This window comes from Aulonocara stuartgranti, assembly GCF_965226115.1.
Source record: "Aulonocara stuartgranti genome assembly, chromosome: 3".
In the NCBI taxonomy this organism is placed as follows: domain Eukaryota; kingdom Metazoa; phylum Chordata; class Actinopteri; order Cichliformes; family Cichlidae; genus Aulonocara; species Aulonocara stuartgranti.
The window spans coordinates 75,584,317-75,603,104 of record NC_138941.1 but is presented as its reverse complement, the minus strand read 5'-3'; the positions used below and the strand labels follow the sequence as shown (position 1 = coordinate 75,603,104).

The 18,788-nt window shown below is 39.7% G+C and overlaps 3 protein-coding genes across 7 annotated transcripts in view; all 3 read left to right on the top strand.

Moving 5' to 3' along the window:
• The window catches only part of LOC309703204 (NACHT, LRR and PYD domains-containing protein 3-like), a gene marked incomplete at its 5' end in the record, with an annotated part of 103,873 nt that overhangs the window by 29,190 nt on the left and 55,895 nt on the right, over window positions 1-18,788 (top strand). The gene's annotated exons all lie outside the window — the stretch shown is intronic.
• LOC309703486 (protein NLRC3-like) overlaps window positions 1-18,788 on the top strand; it is a 79,599-nt gene that overhangs the window by 37,895 nt on the left and 22,916 nt on the right. For 2 of the 5 annotated variants that reach the window (XM_082528347.1, XM_082528345.1), the window contains exon 2: window positions 17,274-17,376. The exons of 2 other annotated variants lie outside the window; for them this stretch is intronic. The gene's annotated coding sequence lies outside the window, so the exon portion shown is untranslated. Of the gene's footprint in view, window positions 1-17,273; window positions 17,390-18,788 lie in introns of all 5 variants that reach the window. One more of the 5 variants, XM_082528348.1, reaches the window with a different exon arrangement.
• Window positions 3,154-13,318, top strand: LOC309703538 (protein NLRC3-like). Its single transcript, XM_082528443.1, has 3 exons — window positions 3,154-4,319; window positions 12,313-12,359; window positions 12,508-13,318. Exons 1-3 carry the CDS (start codon window positions 3,232-3,234, stop codon window positions 13,035-13,037), a joined length of 1,665 nt encoding a protein of 554 aa, XP_082384569.1. The 5' UTR covers window positions 3,154-3,231; the 3' UTR covers window positions 13,038-13,318.

The window sequence follows — 18,788 nt, the reverse complement described above, 5'->3', positions numbered from 1 at the left end:
CCGATGGTTTCTTGGATTTAAAGCAAAACATAGGTAAGTACACTTCACACAATGAGGTCTTAATTTACGAGCTGGGTTTAAACTGACTGGTTGTCACACAACAATCCAGCATCAACTGAAGCTAAACAGAAAATAACTAAACAGAAATCATATTTATTGATCAGCTCTCCTATAAACCTGAAACTTGCTGAATGAAAAACTGCTGGAATCAGATGTTATCTGCCAAACAACAACTGCATCATGCAGACACACTCAGCTCCGTCAGTTTGCTGCCCTGGTCAGATTTTCTCCTGCTACATACCACAGCTCCTTAAAACTATTCACAGTGAAACTCTGACATCTGTCAGCATCACAGCTTACCTCTGCAGCCAGCGTCTATTGTTCTGTTGTCTCAGCATGTTCTGTGGATTTATGGGCTGGTGTTGCTGGCCAGATGTCCTCGTACAGGGGAGAAAATAAATTATTCTAACACCATCTCAACATTTCTGTTATGTTATATATTATTATGTCAGCAGATGGCATTCTTGTACTGCTGATGATCCACTGAGTTATAAAAGCTGCAGGTTCAGACATGCACAGCTCAAAAATAAATGAGCTCTACAGGAAAGATGCTAATTTTGTCTCCACCGATCAATCAGTTTTATACGTTTTATAGATCTGCTCAACAGCCTGCGAACTTCTGTTGGTCCAGATTGTGGTTCAGACTGTGCTTGAAAAATGAAGTTATCGTGAGACATTTATTCATATTCATGATTTGTTACATTGATGATCTGGATGGAGCATAAAAGTATTCTGCTAGAAACTCAACAATAAATATTGTGTGAATCTCAGATCTTCTAGAAGCTGACCTGGTCATCTCCTGAGTCCAATTCTTTAATTACAAAGTGTGTTTAAAAACTTTATCAGCCAAATCTGATACTAAACCTAACTTTGCTTTGACTAGAAGGAATATTATTTACATTAATATCAGTACTTTCTATCACATTTTCAAAACGCGCTTGCTACTTTTTATTTGACAGTCAGAGGAGCTATCGTTTGATGTCATTGTGCTCCTTCAAACAGCAAAGTAGTTTAGCCTTAACAGTAACACATGAAAGGGAATCATAATACTGCATTAATCACCAACGGTTATCACATATAGAGAGATGAGGCTGAAGAGTCTAAACCAGGCAGTGTCTGCAAGATTGAAAGCTAAATTTAGTTAGAGATGGGGACAAATGTAAGACAGACAGGACAGGAGAGGAAGAACAGAGGTTGTAGTTACAGGTAGGACTGCATTTGATGGAAACAGGAAGTTTAAAGGGAAAAGGATGGAGTGCCCACTACAGGTCAGGGACGAGTTCTTGCCCCAGTGGAAGAGTTCAAGTATCTCAGGTCACGGTTGGCTTACATCAGGTGTAGCAGATATTCATATGAATTTTAGCTGATGATGCTGAGATTCATTGACTGAATTCCACCTTTATCCCAAGTTTAAACCATCTAGAAAACCGACAGGATAAACAGTGTACTGTGAGTGTAGAGGATTAAATCAGCCAGAACAACTCATAAAGCATCTGCTTACAGCTGGTTGAATTCAGTTGTTTACATCCACAAAGAGCAGCAGGTCAGCTGATCACAGCCTGTTCACTAAGAAAATCTACCGGAGCTCTCAATAGAATTTATTGCAAGTTATGATTCTTTTCCCCGCATTGAGCCATACCAACCAATTTTAGGTTCCCCCACCTTCTGAATCCACTTTAACCTCTGACTGTGCTCATTTTCCATTTTAGGTGGGGACGCAACAGAAAATAGCTTTTTTCTCTCTCTGTTGATGTTCAATAACCCAGCGGTGGGTTCCTGCAACAGCCTCTGATGTTAATTGGCAGCCTTTTATACACTGCTGATAATTGGCCCTAGAGCCATTCCATTATCTTCGCTTACATACTAAACTAAACTACACACAATTCTGATGTAATAGCTTTTCTTAATGTCAAGCCAAAACTGTAGACATAATTACAAGAATTACTGTTTATTGAATAACATATTTTCCCACTTGGCTTACCGACAACAATCAACAATAAAACTAAAATGGCTATTCAATCCCCTCTTTGATCACTTGGTGCCACAAGGAACCTTAAAAGGATGTTCAGGATTCCTTGGGACTATTATGGCTGATAGGCAGAAAACTTCTTGATCTGTTCTGTGCTTGAAGTAATTCTTTATGATTCCTCCACAGTTTGGACCAGGAGAGTTCAGAGGTTCCCAGTGATCAGTCTGCCCAGCACCATCAAACACACATGGACTCCATATTTATGGTCTGTACATGTACAACAACTACTTTCACATCTATTCTGTTCACAGTCATCTCCATGATGCTCTTTGTAGACCAGTGGATTGTCAGTGTGCCCAACATGGATCTGATGTTTGGCTCCATGACTTCAGTCTAATTGGGTCATACATAAAGTATTCTGTTTCAGCTGCTGCTTACTTTTGTGAAAGACGAGCTGAAGAAGATCCAGAAGGTTCTGACTACAGATTACCCAGAATGTTTAGAGAGTCAGAGGGAGGATGATGAGCAGAGGAGGAGCAGCAGAGAGGCATTTGTGAAAATCACACTAAACTTCCTGAGGACAATAAGGCAGGTGGAGCTGGCTGACCGTCTCCAGAGCAGTAAGACAATTTCTATGAAGATTTAAGCTGCTGGATAAGTGAAACATTTGCTAATGTCTAAAAATATGTATTCAAAAAATATTCATATTGACTTTTTAAAGATGAACCAATATTTTTTATTTTATTTAGAACTTTATGGTGCAGTTTGTCAACATAATCTCAAGTCTGTCTTGAAGAAGAAGTTCCAGTGTGTGTTTGAGGGGATTGCTAAAGCAGGAAACTCAACCCTTCTGAATCAGATCTACACAGAGCTCTACATCACAGAGGGAGGGACTGCAGAGGTCAATGATGTGCATGAGGTCAGACAGATTGAAACAGCAAACAGGACACCAGACAAACCAGAAACAACAATCAGACAAGAAGACATCTTTAAAGCCTCACCAGTGTGTGAATGTGTGTGTGAATGGGTGGATGACTGGATATGTAAAGCGCTTTGGGGTCCTTAGGGACTAGTAAAGCGCTATATAAATACAGGCCATTTACCATTTAAATCTCATCAGGGGGAGAATGCTTCCCTCTGCTCGCCTGTGGATAACCACATGACCTGCAGCGGCCAATCAGATCCCTCCTTACTGTGTTGACATGGTGACAGAGGTCAGAGGGTTCACTGATCCACAGAAGGAGGAGTACTTCAGGAAGAGATTCAGAGATGAGGAGCAGGCTAGCAGGATCATCTCCCACATCAAGACATCGCGAAGTCTCCACATCATGTGCCACATCCCAGTCTTCTGCTGGATCACTGCTACAGTTCTGGAGGATGTGCTGAAAACCAGAGAGGGGGGACAGCTGCCCAAGACCCTGACTGAGATGTACATCCACTTCCTGGTGGTTCAGGTCAAAGTGAAGAAGATCAAGTATGATGGAGGAGCTGAGACAGATCCACACTGGAGTCTGGAGAGCAGGAAGATGATTGAATCTCTGGGAAAACTGGCCTTTGATCAGCTGCAGAAAGGAAACCTGATCTTCTATGAATCAGACCTGACAGAGTGTGGTGTCGAAATCAGAGCAGCTTCAGTGTACTCAGGAGTGTTCACACAGATCTTTAAAGAGGAGAGAGGACTGTACCAGGACAAGGTGTTCTGCTTCATCCATCTGAGTGTTCAGGAGTTTCTGGCTGCTCTTCATGTCCATCTGACCTTCATCAATTCTGGAGTAAACCTGCTGGAAGATCAAACAACCTTGAAAAAGTACAAATTCTTTAACAAACCAAACCTTCAATCTCTCCACCAGAGTGCTGTGGACAAGGCCTTACAGAGTCCAAACGGACACCTGGACTTGTTCCTCCGCTTCCTCCTTGGTCTTTCACTGCAGACCAATCAGACTCTCCTACGAGGCCTGCTGACACAGACAGGAAGTAGCACACAGACCAATAAGGAAACAGTCCAGTACATCAAGAAGAAGCTCAGTAAGAACTTGTCTGCAGAGAAAAGCATCAATTTGTTCCACTGTCTGAATGAACTGAATGATTGTTCTCTAGTGGAGGAGATCCAACAGTCCCTGAGTTCAGGAAGTCTCTCAACTGAACTGTCTCCTGCTCAGTGGTCAGCTCTGGTCTTCATTTTACTGTCATCAGAAAAAGATCTGGATGTGTTTGACATGAAGAAATATTCTACTTCAGAGGAGGCTCTTCTGAAGTTGTTGCCAGTGGTCAAAGCTTCCAACAAAGCTCTGTAAGCTGTATGTTACTTTATTGAGAGGTACCTTAGGGTTCTGTTGATCCCTGCAGACAAAGTGGTTGCTGGGATCAGTTAGCGCAGTTGTTTCCAAACTTCTTTTTCCTAGCCCCCCCTTTGTTTTACAAGAACCCCACCCTTGCCCGCTTCCCACCAAAAAAACACGAACACATCAACACACCCGTCCATATTTTGCAACTCCATTGCTGTTTATTTGACACCTCCAACCTTTTGTAAACAATGAAACAAATAAAAGTAAACCGACATAGGTTACATGTTGCAATAAAAAAACGTCTACCTATTTTTAAATAACAGAAAAACAAACCATGTTTGTGGTGTAATTATTCCATGTGTAGTTGTTTGTTTGTTTTTTATGTGTAATTATATTCAACATTGCTATCAGTATATTTTTCAAAAAATGCCTCTCTGTGCAAAATGGGTTTGAAAGCAGAAAACAACTATGGGATACTGTTTATCTGTGATTTGGACAGCCCATAGAATGCTCCCGATGCAGGGGAAACCAATTCTGTTGGGGATATCTAACTTGGTATTAGGGCTGGGGGTATCGTCACTGATTTCTATAATTAACTGGATTTCGATTTAATTCAAGGACAAACCACAGAAAAGCATAAAGGAGATATTCCTGTCCTGGCTTTTAATAGGAGATAACCTTAAAAATATTCTGCAGTAGAACAAAAACTGAAGAAAACCATGAATAAACATTTGAAAATTACCTGATGCTGCTGAAGTGAAGCAGAGCAAAGCTGTAGAGATTTTATTAGGGATACAGTGAAGGGTTTTGCAATTTTGCCTCATTTGAAAAAGTAAAACTTTCTTCAGTGTTGAACAGCAGAGATGTGGCTTTTTTTTTTTTATCAGAGGTCATTTAAAACAAACAAATAAACAAAAAACAGCAGTGGCCAACAGCTCTGAAGACAACTGTAGACTTGTGCATAATACGCAAGCAAATAGTGCAAATAAATAGAGATTTTGAGATTTAGGAAACTTTTCCTCAGGAAATGAAATGACTTTTTTGAGAGTGTCACAATCTGCAGCCATTGAGTCAGCCAATGTGCTATTGAGTCTAGACAGACCAAGTGATGAATGGGAGCTATGCCCTATTTACCCAGCATAGCATAGCACAGGTTGATCCTCTTCCTAATCACATTTTCAAAACCTTGGCTCACGTGATTAGGTAGAGGATCATTAGGCGGTCCATTGTCCCTCTCGGTACGTTACTCCCACAGGGCTTAAATTTGGGACTCTCCACCATTTGACCCTAGAACTGAAGAAGCTTCTCGAATGAGAGGTGAAACATCTTCAAGCAACTTAAAGAAGTCCAGACGCTTTTCTTTCCAGGCTACTTAGACTTGATGCAAAGTTGTTTCTTTGGTTTAACCCTGTGGGGTCTAGGGTATAATTGACAATTTTTGACTACTTTTGATTTTACCTTTATATTTCATCCTTAAAAACTGTTCAGCTTGCTTTGTTTGATATAATTATATTCAGCAAAACCTCAAATATCTGAATTTGGAGTTATTTTTTCATTTTGACATACTGTATTAACACATTTAAATTCAGACAAAAAACATAAAATCTGGGCAGAAAGAAGTTATAGTTTTTTCTGTAAAAGCCACAAACATGTTTATTGAATCATTTTAATAACTTGAAATGCAAATAGAAATTGTACATTTTTTAAAATTGTGCATAAGATTTGCAAACAATTAAGTTATATGGTACTATTTACCTAAAAATGCAGCCAAGGTCTCAAGCGTTTTTATATAACCATTTAAAACTATCTACAGAACCATCAGGTGTTCTTCATCAAATAAGAAAAAGACAAAATATTTATGCAACTCCAAAAAATTGTTTCTCTCCACTATAAGACATGGGAGACCACCACAGGCCAAAATCCTAGATGTCTGACACCAGGAGGTGTATCACACCTCCCATTTTCTAGCTGGAGACAGGGCTTACACTGCAGTTTGTCTTTGGTGGCTTTTTTGCACAGTCACAACTGTGACATTCAGCAGTATAACTGGCACACAAAACAAAACAACAACACTACATACTAACTATAGCCTCCAAACACACTGAATGTCTCTAATCTCTCACGTGTGAAAACTTGCTGTCTTTCGCTCGCTTGCTCTAGCTCACCGGAGCCACTCCTAAAACTTTCCCCTCTTCCTTTTTTTTTTTTTTTTTTTTTTTTAAGTTTTTTCCCCTCTTCCTAAACAACCAAATGCCAAATGTTGCCATATAATTTTTTTATTGGTTGACATGAAACACTTTAACACCAATAGTGAAGGAAAGGGTGTTTAAAAAAATAAATAAATAAATAAATAAATAAATATATATATATATATATATATATATAAATATATATATATATATATATATATATATATATATATATATATATATATATATATATATATATATATATTGTTTTTTTTACTCACAAGCGGAGCATGTTTGCTAGCGCTGTCTCTAGAAAACGCTGTTTTTTACCATTTCTTCCTGCTGTAAACCTTACTGTTTCATTCAGAAAAAAAACATTGCGTGTATTTTTCATCATAACTCTTGTTTTATCTGGCATCATGATGGCAACATGATTTAAAAACTGGTATATAGTTTGAAATCTGGACTTTTCACACAAGTTGTGTCGCTGCATATTGTTGCTGTGCCGTCTTTAATGGGTCATATGATTTTGACGTGCCGGCGCATTTGTCGACTTCAGAGGGTTAAGTATAAAGTAGATGATTAGTAGAAAAATGAATTCACTGATATCTTCTGGAATAAGAAATAATGTCCTCTTACTTCCTATCATTGTTTTTTCAGACTTAATGTCTGTAACCTCTCAGAGAGAAGCTGTGAAGCTCTGTCCTCAGTTCTCAGTTCCCAGTCATCTAGTCTAAGAGAGCTGGACCTGAGTAACAACAACCTACAAGATTCAGGAGTGAAGATTCTGTCCATTGGGGTGAAGAGTCCACACTGTAAACTAAAAAGTCTCAGGTCAGATGAATATATATGGAATATGTATGATATGGAATTGCTTTTTCTGTTAATTAAAAAGAATCACTATGAAATTGAGCTTCATATACAGGTGAAACTCAAAAAATTAAATATCGTGCAAAAGTTCATTTATTTCAGCAATTAAGCTTAAAACGTGAAACAAATGTAAGATATAGACTCGTGTAATATGCAAATTTTCCAAGATTTTACATTTGGGGTTTTCACAAGCTATAAGCCATAATTAGAAAAATTCTAAGTAACAAAATCTTTAAATATTTTGGTTTGGCTTTGATGAGTGTATGTCCTCTATTAGTTTCACCTTTTAAGTTGAATTACTGAAATAGATAAACTTTTGCATGATATTCAAATTTATTGAGTTTCACCTTTATGTGTTGTTTTATTTTTTTGTTTCGAACTTGGCTGGTATCCTTATATTAAATAATCAAGTGAGAAGTGAAGTCAGAAAACAATTCCTGTTACCAAATCTAGTAACTCCTCTATATACCATGAAGACACTTTAACACCAGCGTTGTGTGTCTCTGTGGTTTTTCAGACTTAATGTCTGTAACCTCTCAGAGAGAAGCTGTGAGTCTCTGTCCTCAGTTTTCACCTCCCAATCATCTAGTCTGAAAGAGCTGGACCTGAGTAACAACAACTTACAAGATTCAGGAGTGAAGATTCTGTCTGTTGGGGTCAAGAGTCCACACTGTAAACTAGAAACTCTCAGGTGAATTTAAGCATTAGATGTGTGTTGTTTAATGTTTTGTGTATTAGTGTATATTTCTAATTTTCTGACTTGACTGTAAATTTTACTTTTCACTTATGTTAAATAATCAAATGAGAATTGAATTCAGAAAAATACATATTGCCAAATCTATTAACTCCTCACTTATAGCTCCTCACTGCATCATGAAAGCACTTTTATAAAAATGTTATTTTATAATTTCACAATGGGTTTTATAATTGTCCAGACTAAGTGGCTGTAAACTCTCAGAAAGAAGCTGTGAAGATGTGTCCTCAGTTCTCAGCTCCCAGTTCTGTAGTCTGACAGAGCTGGACCTGAGTAACAACAACCTCAATGATTCAGGAGTGAAAATGCTGAAGAGTCCAAACTCCACAATTATCAGGTCAGAAATGCCATCATGCTTTCAGATCATCATTAGTACTCCTGAGATGTCTCAATGAGCAAGTCAAGCATTTTCATCTATTATATATGTGTGTGTGTGTGTGTGTGTGTGTGTGTGTGTGTATGTATGTATGTATGTATGTATATATGTATGTATATATATATGTATATATATATATATATATGGATATGTATATATATATATATATATATATATGTGTATATATATATATATATGTATATATATATATATATGTATATATATATATATATATATATATATATATATATATATATATATATATGTGTGTGTGTGTGTGTGTATATATATATATATAGGAGTTACATCATGAGTAGTGCACAGGTGTACCTCAGACTGCCCACAACAAATGACCTTAACGCCAAAGCCAAAGTCCTAGCAGCATCCCTGACTAACGTTTGCTTCGCGTCCATGTGATATTTTAAGCTGGAAGTGCTTTGATGAAAAGAAAATTTCTTCCTCAATAACGTGCATGTCACTTTATGTCTGCTGACTGTTCCGTTTTGTTATTTTTTTAATACTCAAATTTCCCATCGAGAGGGCCAGTGTATATTTATGTGCGATGATAACCCTACGTGGACAAACTGCCCAAAATGCGTTGACAGAAACATTTAAGGGATTTTGAGTCTGTCTGCGCTCCAGATGTGTTAATTGCGTTAAAAATTTTTAATCATGCTCACCGTGATGGCTGATTAATTTTGAGTGCTCTGATATAAATATATATATGTTTATAATGTCTTATGAATATAAATAATTTCTTTTAGGCACATCAGTTTATTTGTTGGCAGTTTTCTTTCTGTTATATTGTTCACATGCAAAGTAAAAAAAAATAGTTAAATAATACATGCCCACCATGTACACACACGCAGAAGCACACATGTACATACATACACCCATGTATATCTACCCATATATCAAAACAAAAGGAACAGTCAGTGCTGAAAAACAGGTACAATGCAGTGAGAAAATTGGTTTTAAGTTCATCAGGGCTGCAGGCTGGAGTTCTTTTTCCAAAGATTCCAAATAGAAGTCAGAGAGGCATCAAATAATATGGCATAGTAATAAGCTCTGTCCTTTTCTCTTCAGTCTTAGATAATTTGACATCCACATTCCACATTTCCAATTTCTTACTATTTTTGAAGAGTCTTGTATATTTGGGTTCGTTAGGCTTTTTTTTTAATATAACAAAAGGATCAGTCCAAATTATGAGCCGTTTGATCCACATATGGATTGAAAAGGTTGGGCTGTTCCTTTATGGGGTGGCTGTAGCTCAGGTGGCAGAGCAGGTCAGCCACTAATCAGAAGGTCGGTGGTTCGATCCCAGGCTGCATCCTGGCTGCATGCTAAATATCCTTGGGCAAGATACTAACCCCATGTTTGCCTACTGGTGGTGGTCAGAGGGCCCGGTGGCGCCAGTGTCCAGCAGCCTCTGTCAGTGCGCCCCAGGGCAGCTGTGGCTACAATGTAGCTTGCTATCGCCAGTGTGTGAATGTGTGTGTGAATGGGTGGATCACTGAATGTAGTGTAAAGCGCTTTGGGGTCCTATGGACTAGAAAAGCACTATACAAATGCAGGCCATTTACCATGTATCAGTATCTAACAGTGGTGGTGTCCAAATTAATAGGCTGCATCCTCCTGAGAACACGGCCTTCGGGGTCTAAGTTTACCGGGTCTTCAGAAGTCCAGGTAGGCCGGAAGTGAGTGGCTGTGAAATAGGACAGTCTAACCTTCAGATTTGCGCCACCAGCTGTCTTGGTGGAGTTTAATGAACTCAGCCATCTCCTACTTGCTTTCTAAAATATAACACGATGCTGGCGTAAATTCTCGATCATGCCACACTTATGTTTTATCAGTTTTCCGTTTGACATTTATTCAGCTGTAATCGCAGCAAAACTGATTTACTCACAAACAAATAAAACAGTGAAAAAAGCCAAACAATAACATTTTTAAGTTATCTAAGTGCTTTATACACTCAACAAAAATATAAACGCAACACCTTTGTTACTGCTCCCATTCCCCATGGGATGGACGTAGAGACCTAAAATTCATCCCAGATACACAATATAACCATCCCTCCCAAACAGTGGTCACAAATCAGTCCAAATGTGTGGTAGTGGGCACATCTGCCATATTGAGATAATCCATCCCACCTCACAGGTGTGCCACATCAGGATGCTGATCTGACATCATGAGTAGTGCACAGGTGTACCTCAGACTGCCCACAACAAAAGGCCACCCTGGAATGTGCAGTTTTGTCTCACAGCAAAATGCCACAGATGCCACAAGCAATGAGGGAGCGTGCAATTGGCATGCTGACAGCAGGAATGTCAACCAGATCTGTCGCCCGTGCATTGAATGTTCATTTCTCAACCATAAGTCGTCTCCACAGGCGTTTCAGAGAATATGGCAGCACATACAACCGGCCTCACAACCGCAGACCTCGTGTAACCACACCAGCCCAGGACCTCCACATCCAGCAGGTTCACCTCCAAGATCGTCTGAGACCAGCCACCCAGACAGCTGCTGGAACAATTGGTTTGCACAACCAAACAATTTCTGCACAAACTGTCAGAAACCGTCTCAGGGACGCTCAACTGCATGCCCGTCGTCCTCATCGGGGTCTTGACCTGACTCCAGCTCGTCGCCGTAACAGACTTGTGTGGGCAAATGCTCACATTCGATGGCGTCTGGCACGTTGGAGAGGTGTGCGCTTCACGGATGAATCATGGTTCACATTGTTCAGGGCAGATGGCAGCTGAGAATGTCCCAGTTCTTGCATGGCCAGCATACTCACCGGACATGTCACCCATTGAGCATGTTCGGGATGTGCTTGACCGGCGTATACAACAGCATGTACCAGTTCCCACGAATATCCAACAACCTCGCACAGCCATTGAAGTGGAGTGGACCAACATTCCACAGGCCACAATTGACAATCTGATAGACTCCATGCGACGATGTGTTGCACTGCATGAGGCAAATGGTGGTCACACCAGATACTGACCGGTTCTGGGTCCCCAGACCCCCAATAGCGCAAAAAACTGCACATTCCAGGGTGGCCTTTTGTTGTGGGCAGTCTGAGGTACACCTGTGCACTACTCATGATGTCAGATCAGCATCCTGATGTGGCACACCTGTGAGGTGGGATGGATTATCTCAATATAGCAGATGTGCCCACTACCACACATTTGGACTGATTTGTGACCACTGTTTGGGAGGGATGGTTATATTGTGTATCTGGGATGAATTTTAGGTCTCTACGTCCATCCCATGGGGAATGGGAGCAGTAACAAAGGTGTTGCGTTTATATTTTTGTTGAGTGTATATCATGTTTAACCTTAGTAGCAAAACACAGGGGTTTGAAAACAATGTGCCGGTAGTTTGCTGTTCTCGCCGGCTCTACTGAGCTATCGAGCTGGTGGGTAAAAGACGTCTCTGAAAATGTCAGAGCAACTTTGTAAATATATGATGTGTTCATAAACCGAGCAGATATTTGAAGTTTACTAAATTCTCGCCTGAAAATATCTTAAAAGTTTATTTTGTGACCCAGAAAGTGAAATGAGAGTAATATTAAAACTAGTTTGCTACCGCCATTGTTGGAAGCTGGAATTGTCAGGGCTACGCTATGAATTCTGGGATATGGTAGGCTACGAAGGATACACCTGACCCATCCTTCAAATCTGGGGAAAAGGAGACGTAATTGGCCTACAAATGCGGCCTCAGGAGGATGGAGCCTATGAATTTGGACACCCCTAACACGTGTATGAAAGCGAGAGACTGTGCTGGTCTGACCCTCCTCCTCTTTTCAGGGTGGAGCCTGCTGGAGTCCGATGGTTGAGACCAGGTCTGAGGAAGTGTAAGTGTGTTTTTAATGGGATTCATGAAAACAAAGCAGCACACATTCAACCATCTTCATCATGTCAGGAGTCATCATCAAAGTGTCAATCAATGAACAGATGATGGATCAATAATTGCAGCTGGATTGTGTTTGTTCTCTCCATCAGATTCCTGTCAACTCACAATCGACACAAACACAGTTCACACAAAGCTCCAACTGTCTGACAACAACAGGAAGGTGACACATGTGAAGGACGTTCAGTCATATCCTGATCATCCAGACAGATTTGATCATTATCATCAGCTACTGTGTAGAAATGGTCTGACTGGTCGCCGTTACTGGGAGGTCGAGTGGAGCGGATATGTTTATATATCATTGAGTTACAGAAGAACCAGAAGGAAAGGACGCAGTAGAGACTATGTGTTTGGGCACAATGATCAGTCCTGGAGTCTAGACTGCTCTGATGATGGTCCTCAGTGTGTCTGGCACAATAACGGACAAATTTCCATCTCCTCGTCCTCCTATGTCTCTAACAGAGTAGCAGTGTATGTGGACTGTCCTGCTGGCACGCTGTCCTTCTACAGAGTCTCCTCTGACACTCTGATCCACCTCCACACCTTCAACACCGCATTCACTGAAACTCTTTATCCTGGATTTAGACTTTGGTCTCCTGGTGCCTCAGTGACTCTGTGCTGAGTTGAGTGTAAAGAGTGTCCTCTGGTTAGAGAAACACTCTGACTGTTGAACTGTACATGTCTGTCTCTTTCACTCAGAAACACATTGTCAGATTCATGGATTCAGTTAGTTGATGTTTTAAACTGTTCTACATGTTGTTTTTCTGTCTTTTTCCACTCAAAGCTTCACAGTGAGAATCATTATGTTGTATCTTTCTGAAGCCCAGTTCACAACCAGCTCCTCTGCATTTTCAACCAGTCTGAGTGCATTAAAATGAATCCAAACTTTCCACATGCTTTTACTGTTTCACTCATTGTTGAAAATGTTTCCGACATATAAGATGAAAATGTTGGCGCAATAGTTTTTAATGGAGTTTGTTTGTTTTGTGATAACGCATGTGACTTGTCTAATGACTAGCAAAGTCTGCATTAAACATGTAAAACTAGTCTTGTCTTTGATAGTGTCATTTATCTCTGTCATGTCTTTTGAAAATTACCAGTGTGTTGTGCTGGTGCTCTATTAGAGACCCCAACAGAGCCACCAGATGTCCTTACTGTAGTGTAGTGAAGTAGATTTTGGGGTAGGATTTTACGTGATGTCTGCAAATGCAGCACTAACATCCACACCTTCCCAGCTGATAATTAGTGGCCTTATAAGAAACAGCTGCGCTTCACTACTACACAAAGGCATTTGGCAGTCTTTTTCCATCCAAGCTGAGTGCGTTAGGCAACTAAGCACTGCAGATCTCCTCAGGAAAGATGCTCATTTTAGTATTGCCCTTTAGATAGTGGTAAATGTGATGGCATATATTAGGGTGGACCTTGACGACTGTTTCCCTCTTTTGTTACAGGATCATGCCATACTGCTGCTGTCTTGTTTTATTCCGTTCTGTAGTGATGGTGAGATGAAGCCTCGTGATGAACTGAAGCTTTCCACCCAATTGGTCGACTCGTGGTTTGAAGCATTGTGATGATTCATTTGCTCTACTGCGCCATCAAGTGGACAATTCAAGTGAAGCGGGCTCTGTGATTATAATGATGTGTAAACCTCTAAACTGAATAAATAAATTGTTTTCATGGTTATTTCTCCCGAATATTGTCACAGTGTGTGTGATACAAAAGAGAAAGTGGAAACTATCAGGACAGAGTTTTGGTATGATTGTGTAACTGTTAGCCTTAGACAGTCAGTCAGTAGTATAATTCAGATCATAGATCAGTACATTTGCATATTTTTATAACTATAAAAATAAAGCTGACACTTTCGAGACTTTATCTATCAGCAGATGCCGTAAACGTAGCTGAGGCTAAAACAGAAAAACGATTATAAAAAAAGTAATCAGCAGTAGATCAAAAACAAAAGAAAACCATTAATCAACAAATGAACATTACCTGATGCTGCTGAATTAAAGCAGAGCAAATTACAGAGGTTTTATTAGAGACACACCTTGTGTGACGAGAAATAAAACCTGCAGCTTCAGAATCAGCGCAAAAAATGCGTAAACACGAAGCACGGACCCGCCGATGGATCAGAATCAGTGAGCTTTCGGCTTTCAGCCCCAACCGTGTCCGTGCCGTCTGGTGAGAAAGCCGACATCTCACTGATTCTGATGCGTCAGCGGGTCCACGCTTTGTGTTTACGTCTTTATGCAGAATCGTGTACCTGCTCTCATTTACTGTTTTAGCTGTTTGGTGGTTGTTGAAATGTAGTAATATTTATATTAAAAATCGATTCAGCATTTTAATGAATCGATATCACGTTATCCAAGCTAGAATCGATTTTAATCGATAATCAAATCCCGCTCCTAGTAACTGTGTAATTATGCTTATGTACATCTGGATAATGACACAAACTAGTGTTTGGTGCTTCACTTTTTAATAAGCTAAAATCAGACAGTTGCCAATTGACCAGACAGAAATCAGATTATAGAATCTGTAGTGTTGTTTATTTATATTATGGCGCTTATCATTTGTGATATTTATTACTGTGTGCACACTTTATTAGGAGAGATGAAATTAAAAAAATCTCTTCCTTGCTGGTTCCATCGAAGAAGAAATGCTCAAGTAACTATGTAACACGTACGTAATCCAATTCCACAACACAATGTGAAATCAGCTTCGTTTTGCTGCCCATTTTATTTCGAATCTGGTGCGAACCGGTGAACCGGTCCCTGAATCAGTCACGTGGTACGGACTGCCCGCGAGGCCTCGAGCGTCACTGCATACGTAATCAAAGCAAGCCTCGATACGCGCTTCACAAAAACGCCCCCGAGATTACCCGACACACAATTCGACGCTTCGACACACAGGACACATCACTACCATTCTGTCCTGTTTTGTTTTATTCTGTCTTGTTGTGGCCTGTTATCTTACAACCGTTTATGGACTGGCCTCGACTGACTCCTGGTTTTATGGGGTTTTTTTACTCTGAATTGTTTTATACATTTTAAACATGCTTTCATGAAGAACTGTAACTTAAGGTGTATTTGTTTTATTTATCTCTTTTAATATTTTTTTTTACTGGTTTATGCTTTGTTTTATTGCTTTAGTGAAAGGTTCTGCTTTTTCCTTTAATTTGTCACAGAGTGTCAGAGAAGCCGAGGCTCTCTGTCAGTCGTTTGAAGGAGACGGTCCCAGATGTGACTAAACCAGGTGTGGGCCACTCCAGGCCTCAATGTCCTGTGTCCTGCAGGTTTTAGCTGTGTCCTTGATCCAACACAGCTGATTTAAATGGTTAAATTACCTCCTCAACATTTCTTGACCTTATCCAGAGGCCTGGTAATGAGCTAATCATTTTATTCAGGTGTGTTGACCCAGGGTGAGATATAAAACTTGCAGGATACCAGCTCTCGAGGCCTAGAGTTTCACACTCCTGCTGTTGTGTGTAAAATGTGATGCCAATGAGACGTTTGAAGTGAGCAGGGAAACTGGAAAAGATCCTGCAGTGTCACAAACAGCTCACAGCCAATGAGCTCTGCACTTTATATCCTCCTTCAGGCGGCCGTGCCGATCAATAATTGGACGGATGCTTTCAGCTCTGCTCTCACTGCTAGCATTGTTTCTGGATGTGTGTTTAAAGCCAGCTGTCTCTGTCATCAGTGAGCTGTAGGCTGCAGCAGAGTATAGATGTATGATATTCATGAGTGTCTGAAAGAAACTGAGGACATTTATAGATCCTAAGGCCCATTTAGAGTCTCCTCAACATGAAATCCAGCTTCTTGTTTATATTTCATCAAAGCAGGAAGTGCTGAGCTCAGCAAATCCATTTATTATTGACCTGGTTAGAATCCCAATGAGGAGAGCAACATTTATTATGTTGATTATCAGCAGAAAGGAAGAACCAATCATTCCTCAGATTCATGTTTATCCACATTATCAATAAAAGCCAGAAGCATAAAAAGACATTTATCAATAAATATTCTGAACATTTGATTACAATGAGCAGAATTAAAGAGCTTTTTATACGTTTCACTTTTTTAGGTTCACAGAGTCAAATTTAGCTTGAAAGTCAAAACAAAGAAATCCCAGATTTCCATCTTAATGAATGAAATGACTTAAAGTCAGTCAGCTGTTTTCTGCTTTATACTTTTACTTGTTGTGTTAGTAAAGTAAATTCAAAAGTTACTGCACCAATGCGCTATGAATACTACTGTTACTACTGTTACGACTGCAGGGTGTTCAGAATGTTGCTGCTAGGCTTCTGACAAAGCATCACAAACACTCCCATGCCACTCCCCTGCTGATTCAGCAGCACTGGCTCCCTGTCAAGTTCAGGGCCCATTTTAAGATCATAATCATGACTTATAGGGCCCTGCACGGTGTAGCTCCAACTTACATAAGTGATCTTCTTCTTCCTTATCACCCCAGCAGGTCCCTGAGGTCTTGTGACCAGGGGTTGCTGGTTGTCCAGCATACAAGGTCAAAAAACAAAAGGTGACAGAGCGTTTGTATCAGTGGCTCCCAGACTCTGGAACTCGCTCCCTTTGAGTTTGAGATCTGTGGACTCACTCATGTCTTTTAAAAAGCAGTTAAAAACCTATTTGTTTAAACTTGGTTTTGGTTGATTTTGTTTTGTTTGAGATTTTAATGTCTGTTTTCTGCCTCTGTAAAGCACTTTGTGATTTTATCTTGAAAGGTGCTATATGAATAAAATTTTACTTTTTACTTTACTTTACTCAGCGTCACCCTGAGCCAGTCTGAGCAGTCAGACAACATATTTTGAGCCCAGCACATGAAGGTGTGGCTCTCTCACACTTTTCAGGTAGAGTCCCGCCTCCTTCCAGGAAGCAGCTCACCTGTTTGTCTGTGTTTAGTGTCCAGGTGTGGAGTGGAGCTTGTTGTTCGTGTCTCTGTGTGAAGAAACTGTAAGTTTGCTTTGTTTCCTCCTTTAACAGTTTGAATGTTGGTTTCTGCTCTGTGATGTTTGGACCAGATGTTCAGCTCTTCTTTCAGGATAAACTTTAATCACTCTTGTGTTTGAAGACAAATCCACATGATTATGGATTATTGATATTCAGTAACTCTGTACTGAAACATTTGTTACTGTGAACAACAATTTTAATCATCAGTCTGTGTGGAACACTGATCAGTAATCTGATGTAACATTGACCTTCCTTTAAATAAAATAATTTTGTTCTTAAGAAGTTGATATTTACGTTTTACTGAAGTGACATAAAAAACCCCACAATGAGTATTTAGGCATGTTTAAAATCCTACTATCCTACTGATAATATCTGCATGTGGAGGTTTACATGCATAATGTGCAGAAAACTCTCTGAGAAAAAACGTGTTTGAACTTTTTATTGTGTTCCATTGTTTTCATGCTCACTTTGTACTCAGTTCTCCTGGATTTGGTTCCAAACCTTTTCCAACTAATGCCTTGAATCTTATCTTAAATACAATTACAAAGTTCCATAATGGTATGTCAAGATGAATTGATACATGTTAAACTCAGTTCGTTGTAATTAAGTACTCTTAGTGAGTCATAAAGTTAAAGTTAAAGTTTCACAGCCTGAAATACATTTATAGCTCCATACACCTCACACATTCTTGTGTGAGGTGTATGGTTCAGAACCCTGATTCTATTTAAATTTGTTGAAAGGTAAATACACATTAACTTTTAAAGAAGGTTATTTTTGTTCCCTTTAAGAAAATTTATTCCACGGATAAGAGGAGATTCATTTAACCCTTTGTCTGTGCTCTGTAGCAACTTCATTATTCTATAAAAAATACATTTTTAGAGTAGGTATATGTAAAGGTTAACATCACCACACAGGACACAATGAGAAACACAAATAATCACAAATGAACATTACTCAGTGCTGTTATCTGCTATCAGAGTCCTTATGTATCAGGGACTCAGTGAACTCTGTCTCTTGTAACTTAGTTGGAAATGTTCAGGTGTGAAGGCCTAAACCACTTTAACAGAATCGGACGGATGTGTCCAGATGATCAGGTCTGAGACCTGGTTGTCTCCTGGTCAGCAGAGTTGAGGACCTATAAAGCAGGAAGCAGCCTGTTGATGTTTTCATGTAACAAGGACTCAGATTTTTTAATAACAAACAGAAGGAAGGATTAAAAAACGGAAAGAACAGAGTGGAATATCATTTTAATAACCTCATCAATAGTCAGACACTCTCAGACATGAGGAAATGTTCAGGTAAACAATCCCCTGCTGGCAGCTGATGATTGAGGCGTCACAGAAACTGTTGGAACAGAAAGAGCAGAACAGGACATGAGACATTTTTATTTGCTTTACCTACATAAAACAAATCTG